This window comes from Urocitellus parryii, chromosome 15 (assembly GCF_045843805.1).
Source record: "Urocitellus parryii isolate mUroPar1 chromosome 15, mUroPar1.hap1, whole genome shotgun sequence".
NCBI lineage: Eukaryota > Metazoa > Chordata > Mammalia > Rodentia > Sciuridae > Urocitellus > Urocitellus parryii.
In genome coordinates, this window is record NC_135545.1 from 43,040,268 (window position 1) to 43,060,541 (window position 20,274).

The 20,274-nt window shown below is 47.4% G+C and overlaps 2 protein-coding genes across 4 annotated transcripts in view; one reads left to right on the forward strand and one right to left on the reverse strand.

Moving 5' to 3' along the window:
- The window catches only part of Nfatc3 (nuclear factor of activated T cells 3), a 97,683-nt gene extending 89,884 nt beyond the window's left edge, over positions 1-7,799 (forward strand). The window contains exon 10 of one of the 2 annotated variants that reach the window (XM_026404483.2): positions 6,542-7,799. In XM_026404483.2, the coding sequence (XP_026260268.1) occupies positions 6,542-6,663 (122 nt within the window). In that variant the 3' untranslated portion in view covers positions 6,664-7,799. The remainder of the gene's footprint in view (positions 1-6,541) is intronic. The other variant, XM_026404485.2, reaches the window with a different exon arrangement.
- A 1,057-nt stretch (positions 7,800-8,856) lies between these two features.
- On the reverse strand, positions 8,857-16,010 carry Esrp2 (epithelial splicing regulatory protein 2). Of its 2 annotated transcripts, none has more exons than XM_026404487.2 (15): positions 15,786-16,010; positions 15,568-15,696; positions 13,948-14,061; positions 13,723-13,837; positions 13,283-13,381; positions 13,019-13,073; positions 12,840-12,947; positions 12,635-12,767; positions 12,511-12,553; positions 12,052-12,353; positions 11,729-11,941; positions 11,394-11,592; positions 11,079-11,265; positions 10,483-10,648; positions 8,857-10,403 (listed from the first exon to the last, which is right to left on the reverse strand). In XM_026404487.2, the coding sequence occupies exons 1-15, from the start codon at positions 16,008-16,010 to the stop codon at positions 10,314-10,316; spliced, it is 2,178 nt and encodes a 725-aa protein (XP_026260272.1). In that variant the 3' UTR covers positions 8,857-10,313. The 2 variants fall into 2 exon arrangements, with proteins under 2 accessions (XP_026260272.1, XP_026260271.1); XM_026404486.2 differs by having other exon boundaries at positions 12,840-12,950.
- Positions 16,011-20,274: the final 4,264 nt, after the last annotated feature.

Below are 20,274 nucleotides of genomic sequence, written 5' to 3' on the forward strand. Positions count from 1 at the left end.
ACCTGTTAGCCCTGGTGTTAAGAGCCGTTGACTCTTTATTTTAGGCTTTTAACTTACCTTACTTTTTTTTTTTTTTTATGGTACTAGGGATTGAATTTAGGGGCACTCAACCACTAAGCCACATCTCAGCCCTATTTTCTACTTTATTTAGAGATAGGGTCTCACTGAGCATCTTGCCCATTGCTAAGGCTGGCTTTGAACTCACGATCCTCCCATCTTGGCCTCCTGAGCTGCTGGGATTACAGGCATTTGCCACTATGCTCAGCCCCATCTTACTTTTTAAAGGGTATTAGAGGCATAAAAAATTCTTTACTCTTCTACCAGTTCTTAAGTTGGCATCTACTTAGTGGACTAGGGTTTACATAAATCAGTAAATTCATGCGTATATACATTAAAGTTGAAGTGAGAAATGAAATTGCAAGCATTAATTTATTTTGTTTTGTTTTTTGGTCCCAGCATTTGAACCCAGGGGTGTGTAACCAATGAGCCACATCCTTAGCCTTTCCCCCTGCACCCCCCGCCTTTTTTGAGACAGGGTCTAAGTTGCTTAGGGATTTGCTAAGTTGCTGAGGCTGGCCTCAAACTTGTCACTCTCTGGCCTCACCTCCTTAGTTTCAGGGATTGCAGGCATGCACTACCACACCTGGCTCAAGATTAGTATTTATTAGAAATAACGGGGCTTGGGCTGGGGCTGAGTGGTGGAGTGCTTGCCTAGCATGTGTGAGGCACTGGATTTGATCCTCAGCACCACATAAAAATAAATAAAGGCAGTGTCCATCTACAGCTAAAAAAATGTTAATAAAAAACCCAAAATTTTGTGTTTATCAAAATTGCTAATAATTTATGTATACAACTCTACATCATAGATTTGTTTGCCAGAAATATATATATTTTTTTTTAATTCTTCAGTTGATGAACGCAATGCTTATATTTTATTTATTTATTTTTATGTGGTGCTGAGGATTGAATCCAGTGCCTTTACACGTTCTAGGCAAGTACTGTACCACTGAGCTACAACCCCAGCCCTGCCAGAAATATTTTTATTTGGTTCAATTGACACCTGAGTTTTGGCCAGTCCCAGCAGGAAGTCATACCTCAGAAACCCAGAGGTTGGAGCCTGAATTTAGAGCTCCCAGAATGAGGAAAAGTAAGGAAAGCAGAGGGCTTGACTAATTGATAAGCTGTGCTCCATTTATTGTTTTTGGTACTGGGGATTGAACCAGGGGTGCTTCACCACTGAGTCACATGCCCAGCCCTTTTTATTTTTTATTTTGAGAAAGGGTTTCATTAAGTTGCTGAGACTAGCCTTGAACTTGTGATCCTCCTGCTTCAGCCCCCCAAGTCTCTGGTATTACAGGAATGTGCCGCTGTGTCTGGCTCTCAATTTATTGTTAAAAGACTGAAAATACTCAGTTGCAGTTCTGATTTATTGCCCTAAGATTTTTGTTTTCATTCTTTCATATTCCCAAATTGTACTGCAGATTCAGATAAAGGAAAATGGAAATACCATGACATTGAACAGACTTTCAATTTATGTATTATTTATTTTTTATAGTACTGAGGATTAAACCCTAGGGCATGTTACCATTCAGCTTCATCCACAGTCATTTTTTTATTTTAATTTTTTGTAGTTGTAGATGGACAGAATGCCTTTATTTGCTTTTTTATTTTTATGTGGTGCTGAGGATCGAACCTAGTACCTCATACATGCCAGGCAACTGCTCTGCCACTGAGCTATAGCACCAGCCCTCATCCACAGTCATTTTTAGTTTTTATTTTGAGACAGGATCTAGCTCATTTTCTGAGGTTGGTCTCAAACTTGAGATCCTCCTGCTTCAACCTCCCAAGTTGCTGGGATTACAAGCACGTGCCACTATGCCCAGCTTAATCAGACTTTTATTATAAATAGTACTCCCTGCTGGGCATGGTGGCACATGCCTGTAATCCCAGCAGTTTGGGAGGCTGAAGCAGAAGGATCACAAGTTCAAGGCTAGTCTCAGCAATTTAGTGAAGCCCTGAGCAATTTAACAAGACTTCTGTCTCGAATATAAAAAAGGGCTGGGATGTGACTCAGTGATTAAGTGCTCTTGGGTTCAATCCCTGGTACCTAAATAAATGGTACTCCCTGCCCATTTCAGAAAAATGATGTTTTCATCCTTACCTAAGTATTCTTGGTAAGTAGATGAATAGTGCTAGATATGGACCCTCAGTGGCTTGGGAGGCTGAGACAGGAGGATCGCAAGTTCAAAGCAAAAGCCAGGTGCTAAGCAACTCAGTGAGACTCTGTCTCTAAATAAAATACATAATAGGGCTGGGGATGTGACTCAGTGGTTGAGTGCCCCCGAGTTCAATCCCTAGTAAACCTTAACCCCCCCCCCAAAAAAAAGACCCAGAAAATAAAATATCTTATGGTTTGAAGTGCTCACTTTTTTTTTTAAGATTTTTTTTTTTTAAACAAAAGAGAAAATGAGGTTGAGAAGTGTCTGAGTGACTTGGGTGAGGCCACCTCACCAACTGGTTTTAGAATTGAGATTCATATCACCCAGCTGGCCCCAGCACCAAGGCTTCTTTTGTACTACCCTGCATCACTACCCGCTCACCCACCCAGCTCTGCCTTGCACTCACTCACCCAGCTCTGCCTTGCACTCACTGAGTGAGAACTGAGATAAGAAGGTGCAGAGTAGCACCTTATTCCATCTCAGGTGAAAATGTGTGTAAAGTACCATATTAAATCAGCTTGGATATTTTAAAATCTGAACAATGAAATAAGAATTGAAAAAGATATGTTTCATGGTAGTCTGGAACATCTCTGAAATGACTAATCATGGAAAGGCAATAAGTGATAGCCAAAGATGACTTGTATGTGAACTGCTGGGTGCTTGCTTATATTTTGGACTTTTTGCCACTGCTATAAAACTAACCTAAAATAGACACTGTTAAAATCAGATGTCATGTTTTAATATTAATAACATTCTCTGGCTGGATGCCTGTAATCCCACTGACTTGGGAGGCTTGATGCAGGAGGATCCCAAGTTTGAGGGCATCCTGGGCAACTTAGCAAAACCCTATCTTAAAATAAAAATTTAAAAAGAACTGAGCTAGAGTGCCCCTGGGTTTGATTCCCAGTACCAGAAAGTTGTTAACAATAGTCTCTGATCCCCTTCCTACCCAATATTTTACTGTATTAGTTCCACATAGCTTCTGAGTGATTGTATTAAATTAGCATCCATATTATTTCCTCAGTAGTAAGACCCTTGCCTTTCAAGAGATCACAACCTGTTTGTCAGAGAGTGATTGTGTCTGCTGATAATTTAATATGATGGGGAAGGTTAAAGGTCATGCCGAGATTGTGGGCCAGTGTGTGCTCTGTCTTAGCACCAGAGTAGTCCATAGAACCCTCAGAATCCATGCTGAAAATACTGTTCTTTGAATTTTGTGTTGCTTGGAATAACAGAGGCTACAGGTATCTATTTCAGCCACCTTAATGTTTTTACTTTATGTACTATGTAAGAGGTTTTCATCCTTTCTAATATATTGAGGAAGAAACTGGAGACAAAAATATATTCTTACACAAAGCTTCTCAAGTCAGGAGTAAGCTGAAGTTATATTCTGTTATTCTTTGCAAACAGCTATCAATGAATGATCAGTAGATTCTAGCCTGGCAAATTTATTTTAAAACCATCTGATTATGACCTTTATAAATCTGTACCAGTTACTTTCAAAAATTGTCAATTCTTGACTATTGAATAATCATTGAATAATTTTGTAACTGTTTTGTAATTAAATCCCTTTGGTTTCTAATACCTAATTCTTTCAATATACATTCAGTGCTAATCTGTTAAGCCTTTTTTTTTTTTCCTTTTCTCTCTTTTTCTTCTCTCTTTTTTTGTGGGTACTGGGGTTGATTCATGCAGGGCCTTGCATATGCTGGATAAACATTCTTAGCACTACATCCCCAGCCACCCCCACCACACCCTACCCTTTTAAATTTTAGTTTTGAGACAGGGTTTCACTAAGTTGCCCCAGGCTGACCTTACACTTGTGAAACTCTGATCTCAGACTCTGGAGTAGCTGGAATAAGGTATGAAACACTATGTCTGGCAATCAAATCTTTATTTCTCTTTATACCATCTGAGTGTTATCACTTGGAAGTTGCTGACATGAAAACTCATACTTAGCCAAGCATGTGCCTATAATCCCAGCAGCTCAGGAGGATTGTGAGTTCAAAGCCAGCCTCAGCAATGGTGAGGTACTAAGCAACTCAGTGAGACCCTGTCTCTAAATAAAATACAAAAATGGGCTTGGGATGTGACTCAGTGGTCAAGTGCCCCTGAGTTCAATCCCAGGTACAAAAAAAAAAAAAAAAAAAAAAAACAGAAAGATGCTCCCCCTCCCTAGAGAGTATATGCTAGGCAAGCACTCTCTGAGCTGCATCTTTAGTCCATTTTTAAAATTTTATTTTGAGGGCTGGGGTTGTGGCTCAGTGGTAAAGTGCTTGCCTTGTATGAGGCACTGGTTCAGATCCTCAATACCCCACCCACACATATACATACATAGATGCATACATACATAAAGCTATTGTGTCCATCTACAACTTAAAAAAATTTTTTTTGAGACTGGATTTTGCTAAATTTTGCAAGCTGGCCTTGAATCTGTGCTCTTCCCACTTCAGCCTCCCAAGTAGCTCTGATTACAGGCATATATCATCTCATCCCATGACATGAGATTTCACTAGTCCAGTACCAACATTGTATAGATAAGGAAATAGAGTCTTAGATAGTGAAGTAACTTGTCAAAGAACATGCCTGAAATTGGTGGCAAAGGCTAAATTCAAACCAAACCTAATTTCTAGACTGCTCATCAGCATCCATATTTGCTTTCCCAGGTATTTTCTTATTAGAGCACAAACCTACTCTGACTTATTAGTTTCAGCCTTCTGCTTTTCAGTGGAATAAAATTTTTTAGTGCAAAACTTCTCCCACATTTTGAGGTCTAATATGACTGTGTCTAAATTTCTTCTTGCTTTGACAGTACATTATAGCCCTTTGCCCATGGATTTCTTCTTAACTATCATACTTGCTCTCTAGTGTAACCACATTTGCCCAGGTCATTTTTTTTTTTTAATTTAAATCATTTTCCTGCCTTACTATGCTTTTGACTTCCAAGAGCATGTTAGTTTTTTTTTTTTTAAGATAAATTGCACTATTCACTAAGCATGTAACCTTAAGACAAATTATGTGAACTGTTATAGCCTTATTTAATTCATCAATAAAGGGGAATAGTAGTTCACTTAAAGGGTTGCTATGAAGATTATGTAGATATCTAATTTTAGTTCTCTTGAGTATATGCCTAGGAATGGAATTAGTATAGAATTTTTAGTTGAATAGCATGAAATAAGACAGAGAACTAAAATTTATTATTTAGGAGATTTAGGTTTTTTTTTTTTTTTTTTTAATTTAAAACTAGGCATTGAACCCAGGAATACTTTATCACCGAGTATATACCAAGTCCTTTGTCATTTTTTATATTGAGATAAGGTCTCTCTAATTTTCTGAGGGTTTTGCTAAATTGTTGAGGCTGGTCTTAAACTTGAGATCCTCCTGTCTTGGCCTCACCGGTTGCTGAGATTATAGGCATGTACCACCATATACCTGGCTTGTTTAGGGGATTTGGGATTTTCTTTCCCTTTTTTATTGGTTAAGATGTAAATTCTTTGCATCGGGCCTCATGGAGCACTGTGCTTCCTGAGGTACTTGGCACATCAAAGAAACTGATGGAAAACAAGAGCCTGCATGGCAGTGGCACATGCCTATAATTCCAGTGGCTTGAAAGGCTGAGACAGGAGGATTGCAAGGTCAAAGCCAACCACAGCAACTTAGTGAGGCCCTAAGCAACTTAGCAAGACCCTGTCTCAAAATTTAAAAAGGGTTGATTGAGGATATGGAGGATATGACTCAGTTGTTAAGTGCCCCTGGGTTCAATCCCCCAGTACCATAAAAAGAAAACAAAAGCCTACAATCAGAAAGGACCACAAACAAGTACGGATGTCCCACATAATAAAAAAGGTATTTGTATTAGATAGGATAACAAAAATAACCCCCACATCTTTGTGGTTTTACTTTGGCCAAAGCATTCGTTTTCATTCACTTCATATATTGGAACTGTGGGAATCAGAAAAGGAAAACTTTTCCCAAAGGAATTCAAGTTAGAAAAAAGTTAGATTAAGGTGAACACTTATTTCATATTTTTTATAACATAGCCTTTCCTGTAGAGCCCGAGACTTTGGAGATTTGATAAAAAGATTTTCTTAGCCATTCCCTTTCCCATTCCAAACAGAACTGAGAGGGAGAGAAGGAATCTGAAGCCACTTGGGAAATTATTTTTTGGTCTTTCATTCACTCAGCTCAGGAGCAGGCTTTCAAGCATTTCCTTTAACCTTTACTGAAAGCCTTAGAAATGAAATAGTTGAGGGAGAACTTAGTGTAAAGCCTGTGGCGTCACTTGGAGGTCACTCATCACTTTTTCTTTTCTTCTTTTTCAGTAAACGAGATAATTGGGAGAGACATGTCCCAGATTTCTGTTTCCCAAGGCTCAGAGGCGAGCAGAGTCACTCCCATCCTCGATCCTGAGTCCCTGGATTTAGGAAGATCTGATGGGCTCTAACAGTTCTCACTGCAGCCTGGTATCCACCAACTTCTCAGCACGTTACTCTCTTGGACCTTGGGTTTCCAACTTTTTGGCCTTCAGGACTGGTGCCAGGAGTTGGATTCACCACTGTGGGGAAAAGCAGCATTCTTCCACCTCAGGCCTTGGATAGATTTTGTAAAAGAACAGGAGCAGTATAGGTTATATTTGAACTGTGGGGAAGAGAGCTTTGCATTTTTTTATATTTAAATAGGATACTTTTTATATGATGGGTGCTTTGAGTGTGAATGCAGCAGGCTCTCCATTTCAGAGATGCTGCTTTTGCAGGTGATCTTGTTGTGTAACTAGGATTGGTAATTTGTACTGTTTTCCTGGTCATTTGAAGGCCCCCTTAGTTTTGATGATATTTTTAAAAATAGGAACTTTTGATAAAACCTTCCAGAGGCAAATAAGCAACAACAACAAAAAATTATCCTAAGCCCATACCAATGCCTCAGAAATTTGGCATGTGTCCTGAAGCCTTTCATAGATTCATAGGAAATAAAGCCAAATGTAGCTCATACTCTTTATAAAAGTAAACTATTAGAAAAATGAGACCATTCCATCATTGAAGTGTTGGAATATAAAGACATTCCAGAGCATAGCCTTTTTGTAACTTTATAGGTAATCTTCCTGCAGTCTCTCCATGCTGACTCCATGTTGAAACTGCTTTTTCCCCTCAGGACCATGGGTAAGATGGCTACTTACAGGTGACTCTGAAAGGTGAAGTATTAGCTAGGTAATTTTCAGTTCCTGACATTCTAAAAACTAGGAGTCAGTAAGAGTGCTCTTCCCATTTGTGTTTCCTGGCCCCAAAACCTTTTCCAAGTGGGAGCTTCTGCTTTTAGTTTGTTCTTGTCACCATTGAAGCAAGTCTCCTCCTGATGGTTCAGACGGCTTTGCAGTTTTCTTTTCTAGAGCCCAGGCAAGCTATGTCAGGAGCTGAGCATAACTGACCTATGCATCAGGATGAACAAAGAAAATGCAGGACTCTATATGGAAAGGCTTTAAGATTCTCACTAGTATAGGTTTGTCCTCCATTCTGTCTACAGCCTAAAATGACTTTAGCCTAACCTGTCCTGTGTGGGTGACCTAAAACCTAAACCCAGCCTTTTTTTCTAAAAGGCTTTGAGGTACATCCAAAAAATGAGATGGCATCATAGAACTGACCCTCCAAACCAAAGACGCCCTGGTGCTGTTGCTGGTGAGACTGGCATCCAAAGCAGGGGCTAGCACAAACTCCAGCCTGCTGTCTACCAAAGGAGGTACCCAAGGTGGGTACTTTTTTCAAACCCCACTTCATATCCCTCCCTCCAGTGGGATTCACTAATTGTTTCTGGGCCTATTTCAGAGCCCTTGAAATTTTCATTATGTTTTTAAATTAAATAATGTACTTTCATTTATTCAGGAAGCAAATTTTTTGAGTGCCTACATGTAAGACAGTGTACTGGGCAGTTTGAAGTTATTATTAATGTTGTTAATCCAGCGGATTGTAGGTCATAGATGCCAGGACTCTTCTGAGGCTAAGTCAGACCTGAGCAAGGGGCTGGCTTGTTGCCTGCCACCTGCAGGGTAGGAGCTACTGACCTAAAATGAGAAAGTATGGTCTTTTGTTGTTGTTTAAACATTATGGGTTTCTCCCTTAAAACTAGTTAGAGAAACAGCGTCTAATCCTTTAGCAAATCACTCTAGCCTCTCTGGGAGCTGGGTGTTTTCAAATTTTATTTGAAAGTAAATTTTGTGTCAGCATGGGTATAGTGAGATTTGCTTTAGGGCCTGTGGTTGGAAGCTCTTCACTTCCTTTGGAGGGAAAGGGGGTTGGCCTCTCAGGTGAAATTTCAGAGACATGGCCAGACTTGCTGTACCCTCTTGCCCCAGGGTAGCTGCCTCATGGGGGTCCTTGCAAGACCCTTTTGCGGGTTGCTTTGCTGCACTCAAGAAGAAAAGCCTCTATGATCCAGAATTGCTATGCACCAAATTTTTGATGCCTTTTAAATACCTTGATGCCTGTAGCATTAGAAATGCTTTCCTATTTAAAATAAAAGTTAAATTTTAAAATAGAGCTTTGTATACTATGTAAGCAGTTTTATATTAGCTTTGTAAGAGCTTTCATGTAAGAGTCAACAATATTTTTTGGCACTGTAGATAAAGACAAATTTTTGTGCAACATAGTGGTGTTAAAGCACACATCCATTGGACTATGCAAACTAACTTCTAATGGCAGCACTAAGCAACTGGACATGTGATAGTATGTCCCCCTTCCCTCTTAAACTTGTGCTAGATCTTGGATTGAAGAATGAAACAAGCAGCCTTCTGCTTACTAGAGATGCACAGAGAAACATGGCTGAAAACAGCTTTAAAAAGAACAAGTGTCTTTAGGTTCACATGTGGTGCTGCTGCCGCCCCAGGTCCAACCCCACCAGGGCCAGCTACTGTCACCAGACCTTTATTTGGCCTGGCAGTGAAGCCCTGTGTGTGACATTCAGAAAAGATCTTGGTCATCTTTAAGGCCTAGATTGGAACCCTGTATTTCATAAAATGGATGTTCAGTAAAGAAACTTGTTCTCAGTTATGTTTACAGCACTTGAGATCGTGTTTTCTTGTACAGTTTATATTTTAAAACGTTTTATAGGAGTGCAGTGCTCCTTAACACAAATACAAAGGGAAGAAAAGCCAACATTTCAGGCTTCTCCTTAGTTGTAGTGCTAAAATAATAAATGGTGACAGATCAAAAGTCTCTTTGAAAATCTGTCTTGAGTTTTTCTCCGCTTGAGGCTGGTTGGAACTCTTCACTGAGGCCAAAATTAAGGGCACTGTGACTTTTAGAAAGTCCACTTGGTTAGCAACTTTCGCTGATTTTTACAAAGAGAATTCTAAATTCCTTTTGAGGCTTCAGTTCTGCACCCTTTAATGGGTGCAAAGGACATTCCATGATGTTTGCTGGGTATGGGAAAGTTCAGAGTCCCCTTTAAAATTTAAGCCTGAGTTTTTGTGTGGGGGCCCTCTGCCCCCTAGTGTTGTCAAAGGATGCTGCAGCACGTAAGAGTTTGTGGTTTTGCCATCTGATATTTGTGCCCAGCTGGCTATTAACCTTGTGTGGAGACATCCCTGGCACAATGTTGTCTCTGAGGTTTAAGTGTCCTGAGGTCAGGAGCTATTTCTCTGCACCTCTCTACCTGCCACAGGAATAACAGGGATTATAGAGCACTGGGACCTCTATTTAAAGGCTCAGATGGATGGACCCTTTGATTCTCCCAGGAGTCACACATTGAGGGAACCAGGGTTTACATTTTAAAAAGAAAAGCAAGCCTGCAGTGTGCCTGTGAGCCCCATGATATCTGAGGACATAGTCCAAAGCAGAATAGACCAAATGCTCTCCGATCTCCAGGTGCCATTCAAGATGCTCACCATCCCTCCAGGTCTCCATACCCCAAGCCCTGGTTGCAAGATAGCCATCGTCTTTGGGGTGAACAGGCAGAGAAGTAAGGGTGGAACTGGGCTTGGTCGTCTCTATGTGCCTTCTGAGAGCTTTGACAAGCCAGAAAGAAGCCAGTGGATTGAGAGTGCTCTTGGACAGGAGAGGCATGTTAGCTGAGAGTAGATATCAGCTTATTTCCTGGCTTTCTCATCTACAAGCACACCCACTCCTTGGGGGCTTGTAATACAGGGCGAGGTGGATCACCAACAGGCATCAGAGTGGCGTAGTCATCAGGGGCTAGCTGAAGGAAGAACACAGATTTAGGGTAGGGATCTCCAGACTCAGCCAGGCCCCAAATTCCTCAAGCCATACAACCTCACCTGGTAGGCCTGGAAGACACTGAGCAGATCCTTCATACCAGTTGTGTATGGGACACCCTGCATGCGCACCAGGGCTCCTGGCTGGGACAATACTGAGGTGGAAGTAGAAGCCAGGGCAGCAGGGGGTGTGGTGAGGTAGCCCACAGTGGTTGGAGAGACTGGAGGGCTAGGGTGGGAAAGACAGGTGTTTGTGCTTTGTACTTAGTTCAGTTCTTCCTTCTTCAGGGGCTTTAAGTGTCACATGCCTGTAATCCCAGCAACTTGGAAGACTGAGGCAGGGAGATTGCAAGTTTGAGGCTAGCCTCAGCAATTTAGCAAGATGTCTCAAAATAAAAAGGGCTGGGGAATGTAGCCCAATGGTAAAGCACCCCTGGGTTCAATCCCTGGTAATACAAAATAAAACCATTGGCTCTACAGTATCATCTCCCATCTATTTTACAGATGGCATCAGCCAGCCCATACCTTTTACTCCTTTGTCATCTCAGAGTAAAGTCCAGTCTTCAACAGACCTTGGGTTATCTGGGCCAGAAAGGGATCACAATCCTTCCCCAAACCAGGACAAGTAGATGGTCTGTGGGATTCTGGCAGCAGCATACCTGGGATAGTAGGCTGTGTAGTTCATGTAGAGTTGAGTGGCTGGCCCTGGGTAGTAGGCAACAGGGGTAGGGGCAGCAGGCACCCTAGCAGCTGGGAGCAATGCTGAAGAGGGATACAGAGCTGCTGTCTCCGTGGGAATAAGGGTTGGGGTGGCCTGGAAGGTGGCGTAGGTGGGTGGTGAGAGGCCTAGAGGCAAGTAGAGAATATATCTGCATGGAGTCCAGTACTGCCCTGGGTGGGACAACTATAGAAATTGGGATGTAGAACAGCCTGGTCCCCACATGCCTCTTTCTCCAGCCCTAGGGAACACTCACAGGGCAGTTTGCAGGGTGGAGGGGACATGCCACTGCGGCCCAAGGTGCCACCCATCAGGACACGGCTCATCTCCTCTGTGGAGCAGGGGACCACCTCTACATAGCGTTCCTTCATCACCTTCTTGTGGCAACGCTGAGCAGCAGCTAGGGCCCGCTCTGCTGACATCATCTGAATGAAGGCATCACCAGATGGCCGGCCCTGTACATACCATCTTATAAGCAGTCTGTCTGTACATACCATCTTATAAGCAGTCTGTCTTATGCAAGAGTGCCTTACCCCTAAAACTCTTCCTACCTGTAAACACAAGTGTCCCCCCTCCCAGCAGCAGTCTCACCTGCTGGTTGAGTACCATGTGCACACCATGGGGCCGGATGTCAGCTGCTGCCTCCCCCAGAAAGTTCAGAATATCTTCAATGGTGGCCGTGTAGGGTAGGCCTCGAAGGCGTACACAATCCCTCCCAGGCCCAGCTGCCAGTGGGAATGGGATGGGTAGCAGTGGAGCAGTCAATGTGGGAAGGAGTGGGCTAGATGCATAGCGGTTCAGAACCTAGTAGGAAGACAACGGGCTCATCAACCAAGTAGGGCAGGGGCACAGAGGAGTAAAGGTGCATTCCCGGGAAGGAGCACATTGTGGGGTGAGGACCCCTGAGTACTCACCTGCTGCACTTCAGCTGCAGTGCTCCTGAAGAGTTCAATATATCGCTTACCAAGCATGCCCTTGTGCCTGCGCAGTGCAGCCTGTGCCAGCTCCTCACAGGCAAAGAGGGCAAAGGCATCACCAGTTGGTCTCCCATCAGGATGGCGTACAAAGAGCAATCCATCAGCTCCCCCAGTCACTGGGCACTCTGGCCCCAGGAAACCTAGTACATCTGTTGGCCCAGCTGAGAAGGGCAGTCCTCGTAGCCTCAGAATCACTTGGTCTTCCCGTGAAAGGAAACGAGCCACCTCTAATGATGTTCCTGTGTGGGGGCAGAGGAGTCAGCTTGTGAGTCACCTATCTTCGTTCTTGTACTTCCAAACATCCAACCATACAGGGGAGCAGAGAGGTAAGAAGTAGTGGTACGTGGGATAAGGTCAAGAAGCAGGGGAGCTAGGCCCTGGGGAGGGTACACTTACCCCCTGCAATCTTCACAAACTCCTCCCCTGTTGCTTTATATACCTGTGGATACAAAAGGAACAGCCCATGGGTCTCCAGCCTGATTCAGCTTTACCCTGCTTCACTCCCAGCCCAAAGCCCCACCTCAATATAACGGATGCCCATGTGGTGCTTGTGTCTCTGCAGTGCTAGGTCCCGCTGCTCGCTGTCCACAAAACGGATGAGGGCCTCACCATTTCTGCGGCCCTGGGCGTTGAGGCAGAGTGCTACACCACCCCTGTGGAGCCAGCACTGTTAGTGCCTCCTGGGTAGGCCTGCCCTCTGGGCCCTCCCATCCTGCCACACCTACCTGGCAATGTTGAGCCCTTTGAAGAATCGGGCCACATCCTGGTCTGATGACTGCCAGGGCAATCCACGGGCACGTACCACAGTCTCACTGTCTACCACATCAGCCTTGCTGCTATGGGGGCAGGGCACAAAGTCAGGGGTGTCCAGTTGTTGTCACCCCACCCCTACTCCCATACTCACCAAGGTCCCGTCTCATACTTCTGCTTTACCACCTGGGGCTTTGAAAACAATTGACCTGAGAAGAGATGACATGGGGGTCAGCAGAGTATGGTGGAGGGGGTCTCCCCACAAAGCTCTACAAAAAGAGGACAGTTGAGGGGGCTGGCTGAGGAACTGACAATGGGGCTTGTATTCTCTCAGAGGAGGTCACAAGTGAGCAAGAGGACTTTGAGGAATAGGCATTTACCAACCTTGACAGCAAGTAACAGGATGAGGGAACCTTACCACTGGGCCTTTCAAGCAGGTGGAGGATGATGGCCACCATTGTCTTTACTTCCCAGACCCCAAAGTCATCCTCTGTGGCATCTGTCTCTAGTCCCAAATCTATGGATAGAGAAGTGACAATAAAGAAATTCCAGCACAAGAGGCCATGGGGCACTCAACACTAATCATGTTCACACCTAGGCCCAAGTCCCCTCCAGATACATGCAAAATCTCAACCACATTGGTTTGACCCAGTTCATGTGTCCCCAGCCCAGATGCAGGTAGATGTGCCCACATCCCAAATGTCTACCAACATAGACAAAGAAATAGGTACCCTCAAGGACTCCAGATAATGCAGACTTGCCTATGTTCACAGTACCCACCAGCAGCATGCACATGCTCAGAAACATAAAAAAGCCTGTAGATGTCCCTCCACCTTAACCCTGTTGGGTCACAGATACCCTGTGCCATGGTGGCCACTGTGAGGTCCCTGGCAGAGCAGGCAGTTGGGTGCTGCAAGTGGAACTCTCTGCGGAGGTCGTAGAAGGAGAAGAAAGTGTCGGGGAGCACCAAGTTCTGGGGGCACATAGGAGAGGGGATGAATGAGGAACCGAGTTGTGTTGCCCACCCCCATGACAACAAGGGTCTTGGGAACCCTACCACACATTGTGCCTTAAGTGGCATACCTTCCTTGAGGCCTCAGGGTGCAGAACCTGTCGCAACAGCTGCTGCCCATCAGTGCAGAGCACATAAGGGCCCCCACCCAGGAGAGCCACATCCCTGTTCACCAGCTGTAAGAACTGGGGAAAGGGAGTGAGGAGAGATTCAGTTAAGACACATACACAGACACAGCTCAGTAGGCAGGAATTAGGGCTAGGAGGAGGGAGGGCACAGGTTGCAAAGCTGGTTCAGCCAGATGTTCAGCCCTACCCTGCCCAGGGAGGAGGAGGCCACACCTGCGAGGCCTGTCTCTGTGTCCCAGCCCCCTCCCCAAAACCCTGTCCCTGTCCCAGTCCACTGTCACCTCCTCCAGGTCAAATAAGGGCAGTCACATAACCCAAGCCCCCATCACACACACTCCAGAAGTCTGGAGAGGGGCCAGAGCAAACACTTGGTAGAGTGGGACAAGCAGTGGGAAGGGGAGGAGCAAAGCAGGTTAAACCTGTCTCTGAATAGGCACCACCCTCAGGCAGGTGGGGGAAGGCCCAGGCCTGCCTGAAGGCCAGAAAGCTCATGGTCAATGGCAGCCCCGCCTCCAGATCTAACCAACCAGAGGAACAGAGAAACTCCAAGGACAGAGCTCCACACTTGAACACCAGGGGCAGCATGAGCTTTGACCCACACCCTATTGACCAGCTGGCACCAAGTGTTTGCTCACAGAGGAGGTGCACTCAGGAGGCTGCCCAGCCCCTCCCCCAGGCCCCATCCCTGCTAGAGAACTGGTATAAGCACTAATCACCAATTCACAAACCCCCATCCCACCCCCATCCCTGCCCCTGCCAATTCTGTGACACCTTACAACCTGAGGCTAGCAGAGCAAAGAACCCAGCTTTTCCCTGGCACCTCCCTCAGGTGAGGGATAGGCCAGGAACTTTTTGGGAACAGACTCAGAATCTTTGTGCTTCCTCATCAAAAAAGATGAAAGAGTGTGCGTGTAAAGGTACTTACACTCTATACTCAAGAGTCAGTCACAGGATGGCATAGCAGTAAAGAGAACAGCAACACCTCCCTCTTTAGCCAGGCTCAGGAGGCACTCAGAGGGCAGGCTGCCCCCAGACAGGGTAAGGACAGCGCCCACGCCTGGCCAGCCGACCAGGACAGGCCTGGACGAGCACCTTACACCTGGCGGCGTCTGCCCCAGAGGCAGACACCGCCCCTACGCCCCCGCTCCAGCAGCCACCCGGGAGGCGGGCAGAGGACGAGAGCCGTAGAGCCTGGCGACCTGTGGCCAAATCAGGGCCCCTCGACTCTTTCGATTCTGGCTGCTGCTCTGGAAGACCTGACCCGGCAGGTTTAGAGACGTCTCAGCCTCCTCCCCTGCTGGTCGATGGCAGCCGCCATCCCCTGCCCCCGCCCTAAAGCAGGAGTGGATGCCCGAAACGGTTGAAAAGCAAGGCCAGGCCACCGGGAATGGCCAGCAACACATACACACGTACACGTGGGAGTAGCTCAAAGTTTCAAAGAACAAGATCCTCTGCTACCACCGGGCCAATTGGTCGCGGCGCACCAGGCCTTGCCTCCTGCGGCTCTCTCGTACATCCCCACGGCCCGGGTGTATAGTCATCCTTGCCGGCTCCAGCGCTCACCTGCTGCAGCACCTTGTCCAGTGACTCGGCCCGCGCCAGGCTGTCCGCGCTCAGCCCGCTCGCCTCGCGGCACTGTGGACTCAGTGCAGTTGCCTCGGCTCGAATTAAAGACTTGTGCAGCGTCCCAACCTGCGACAGGCGGGGTAGTCCAATCACCCGTCGCGCTCCGTGGGCCCTGAAGTTTCCTGGCGCCCCTCGCCACCTCCTTTCCACCCTACCTGACGGCTCCGCGGCTCCACCACTTGCCATACTATAAGGATTAAGTCGGTCTCATCAGAGCCCAAGTCCGGCCCCAGTGCACCCGCAGTGGCCCCAAACAGCACGACCAGTGATCCAGATCCGGAACTGGGGTCTTCTGCGGAGTCTACTGCGGGGTCTGGGCCAGGCGACAGGGGCGGGGGTGGCGGCGGCGGCGGCGGCGGTGGCGGCGGCGGCGGAGTCATGGCCGCAAAGCAAGGGGGCGCCCGGCCACACACACGCGGACCAACGAGGCGCACGCACGCACCGTCGGAAGGCCGACGCGGTTGAGCTTGGGCGGGACACCTTGTGTTGGGGGCGGCACCTGCGGCACCTCTGGCGCGGTGGGCGCGCCGAGATCCGCCCGCGGCGCCCCGCAGGGCGGGGCGGCTACCGGCCTCCGCCCTCCCCCTGTGTTACCTGCCGGCCTGGCGGACCACGTGACCCGGGGCGGCCCCTGAAGTCTTGGGGGAGGGCCAGAACTCAGCCCAGAACGCAGGAACTCACACTCCCTACAAGGGGACGCGCTCAGGATCCGGACTTCTACTTCCCGGTCCGGTCTGCCCAACTGTGGTGAACCCAGTTTTTCTCCTTTCGCCCGGACCTTAAGACCTTCGCAAAAGAAAGTGCAAGACCTGAGGCCTCTTCCGGTCCATGACGGTCACGCCGGACTTGTGGAAGTCACCAGCAGTCCAGGGGCTGTGGGGGTCACGCCGGCCGGCCGGGGTTTATGGAAGAAATCACCAAGGGTCAGAGGGGGCGGTGAGAATAACCACGTATCTCTTGGAGGCTTCCGGGAGAGATCACTAGAGAATGGAGATGGCGAGGGCGGCAGAGATCAGGAGTCCTTAGAGCTATGGGCGGTCAACCCAGATCACAGCAAAGGATCTGTCCACATAGGTGCGAGGGCCAGCCTTAACACTGGGATATGAGGAATCCCTTTCCCCCCAAACCCCGAAAGCTGCACCTTAGACGAGGCTGAGCCGAATGGTCCAGACCTGGGGCTTCAGTGCTACCTCATAGGGGCGCCTGCCTGTTTTCATCGCTTCGTTGGGCGACTGTCTGATTGCTTGGAGATTATGAGTGTGCTGGCGGTAGGAGCTAGCGGTGATGTGTACGTGCGCAAGCGAACTTCTGACTCCATCCCTTGTCCATTGGGGGCCAACAATCCTATTCTAAATAGTCCCTTTCGCCCCCTCGCGGCTCGGTGAAACTTGACGGCGCGTTTTCAGACCGCCCTGTACTTTCCTAAATTCTCCCGTTAGGTGACTGAGAAATTTGTAATCCGGCGCATAGGGCTCCAGCCTGGAAGGAGCAGAGACGTGAAATTGCCAAACCCAACCCGCGTCCAAAGCTGGAGCCGCTCCTCGTGCTGTCAGAAAAGTGGGTCCCTGCGTCTGGGACAGTGAAAAAGAGAGCGCAAGACCCAGGCACATCCCCAGCTCATGCCCAGGGAAGGGACGCAGCCCAAGAAGAGAGGGGAGACGAGGTTGGCGGGGATGCCTTCCAGGCGATGCCACACAACAACTTGTCCCCACTTGGCAAATGAAGAGACTGAGGCTTCTGGGCCGGATGTGACTCGCGCCGGAACCCAGCTACCGGGACGGAGTGGTAGGTGGACCTGGGACAACTAGAACGTTCCCCAAGGATTGCAGTGGTGCATAGCAACCCTTCTCTAGACCGCCCATCCAAGCGACTGCCCGCGTGTCCCTACCCCGGGGAAAAAACTTATAGAGAATCATGCACTAAGAGAGGGGAGAATGTAGCTCCTCAGGCCCCACCCCCAAGTTTGGAATTTCAAATATTTATTCGTGGGGCTGGACGGAACTGCGAGATAGGCCCCTCCTTTTCCCCCTTCCTGGAGCACGCCTTTGTCAGGAGTCCCGCCCTCTGGGCTGTGCCCTTCCAACCACCTCCCCTTTACCTGTGCAACCCTACCTTTCCGGATCCGTTTCCAAAACTACCTTGGCGTTTGCATCTGGCCTTCCCCGCCTCCTATCTGGCACCGGTTCCTACTGAACAGTCCCGGCGTCCCAGCCGGGCTTTCCCAGAGCCTCTTGTCACTGTTGCCCCTTCTTCAACCCCATTCGTTTAACCTCCAAACTACGTGCCCAACTCCTCCGAAAGTCTCCCTGTCGAGGTGACCAGTTCGTTGTGGCATCCTTGGTGATCCTGAACCCATTCCCACTAGAGAGGCGCTCATGTTCACTACCCAGGGTCTCCGCGGGTAGCGAACCCCAAGTCCCAAGTTGGCAGTACAGGGAGGCTCCTCCAAACCCCCACCCGCCCACCCAGCTTTTTACACCCCAAGACTATTCGTGACACTTGGACTCTTCTTGAAAAACCAAATTCGTCCAAATAACATGGGGTCCTTGTTTTGCTGAGCTCCCTTATCTGCATGTGCTTCCTCCTAGATCACCCCCTTTTTATTAAGCAATTTGTGCTTCCCCCTCACATAACCAACTTGTAATATGATTTATTAATCATTTATTGTCTCCCCACCACCCTACCCAACATCCTATCCTCGAGGACACAGGCTTTTTCCTCACATACATCTGAGGCCGGCACTGACTGAATGAATTGTCCTGGAGATTGTTTCTTTTGTCTTGGAATATTCCAGCAATGGTAAACTTCTAGGACCACAAGGCCTTTGCAGTAGGATATTCTATATGTCTTTACCCTCCTTCCCAGACCACTCCTGCTTTTCCCTCCTCATTTCTGCCCCTTAAGGTAGCTCCCTTCATAGCTGGGGTCCATTCTACAATTTGAAATATTCTCCTACCCCAAACTGTTCCTTGCTTTCTGCTTCTAGGATTCATGAATCATGAATGAATGGATAAATGGGAAATAGGTACTGACAGAGGGCTAAGAAAGGCCCTAACGGCCCAGCTCAACTAAGGCCAGAGGTCTTTCCTAAGCTGCCCTTGGAAATCTCTTAGCCGGGAGTCCTAAAGGCAGCGGGAGCGCCAATCGCGGGTTAATGAAGGCCTGGGCAGATACAGGGTGAGGCTGTTGCAAGGAGAGAGTGACAGCTTTCTCCTAAGTAGTGAAAAAGCATCCTCTGGGGACTTTCCCTTCCTACCCAGAAAAGGTCCCTCTGTGAACAAGATTCGACGCTGGAGACCACCGCAAGGATTCACAGTCGTTGTCTCATACCTGTCGTGGCCCTCAGTGAACCAACGGCTCCCAGCTAACCCCACTGCTAAGGGTTCTGATCTCCAAGGCCAACAGAGTAGCTAGCGCTCTGGGCTCCTCCGCGGTTCCCATCCCAGCATCTTTGCAGAATTGCATCTGAGTTCCCACCAGAGGGCGCGCTGACCCTGTAGTCAAAACCCAATGGTGAAGATCAGAGGGCAGGAACGTGCTCCTGTAGGAATGAGGTTAAAATGCAGATGCCCTGGACTCCGCTTTCTAGGCCTCTTCTGTCTGGCTTAGAATCTTCTAGTAGTTCCTGGATCCTTGCACATTGGCCAAGTCTTAAAGCTTGCTTTTCAGGGTCCTCAATCTTTATTTCACTCTGCCCTAGTCTGTACCCCAGACACATTGTGATTCTTTGGATCCATGGGCTGCTGAAGCAGTCACCTACCTACATATCCCTTTATTGATCTGGGAAATTACTTATCTTTCAAGACCCATCTCTAATGATTCTTACTCTGGACAACCTTCCTTGATGCCTAGACCAAGTTAGATGATCTGGTCTGGGCCTCTTGTCTCCAGGATTCTGTGTTGAATTACTGATTTGATCAGTTTGGCCTCTACTTCAGGGAGGCTCTGGCAGGAAGGAATAGGGGTCTGCTGAGGGAGAATCACTTGGCCTCCAATGGGCTCAGCTGTGATCACCAAATCAGTTTAGAGGCCTTGGTTGGGGTTTGGTTGACCCAAGCTCAGCACCCACCTGGTTCCATGCTCCCCTCGCATGGAACATGGGATAGTGAGAGGAAATGCAAGGTCCAGTAACAGTAGCAGCAGAGGTCGTATACTCACACATTACAACTGGCCTGGCTCTTCAGTCTCTGAGTTTATTCCCACTACTGGTCTTTACTCAATGTATTCCCCTCTTCAAACACACCCTCCTTCTTTCCCAATCTTTTCCAGAATTCGCATCCAGCACTGCTCACCATTCAGTCCTTTATCTCCACCTCCAGGTCTGACAAGCACCGGGGTCCTGTCATGGAAGAGGGATGTTGTGGAGAAGGATGAATACATTCCTTCAACATGTATTAATCATCTGCTGTGTACCAGAAACTGTGCCAGGTAGTAACTAGTAACCAAGGATATGATAGAAAAAAGACTGGTGAAGGAGTCATGGCTCAGTGGTAGAGCACTTGCCTGGAATATGTAAGGCACAGGGTTCGATTCTCAACACCGCATACAAATAAATAAAGATCCATTGACAAAAAAAAAAAAAAAAAAAGGTGAAGAGCTTGCTCTTGCAGCCATTGTACTATAATAGGAGCCAGGCGAGGGATG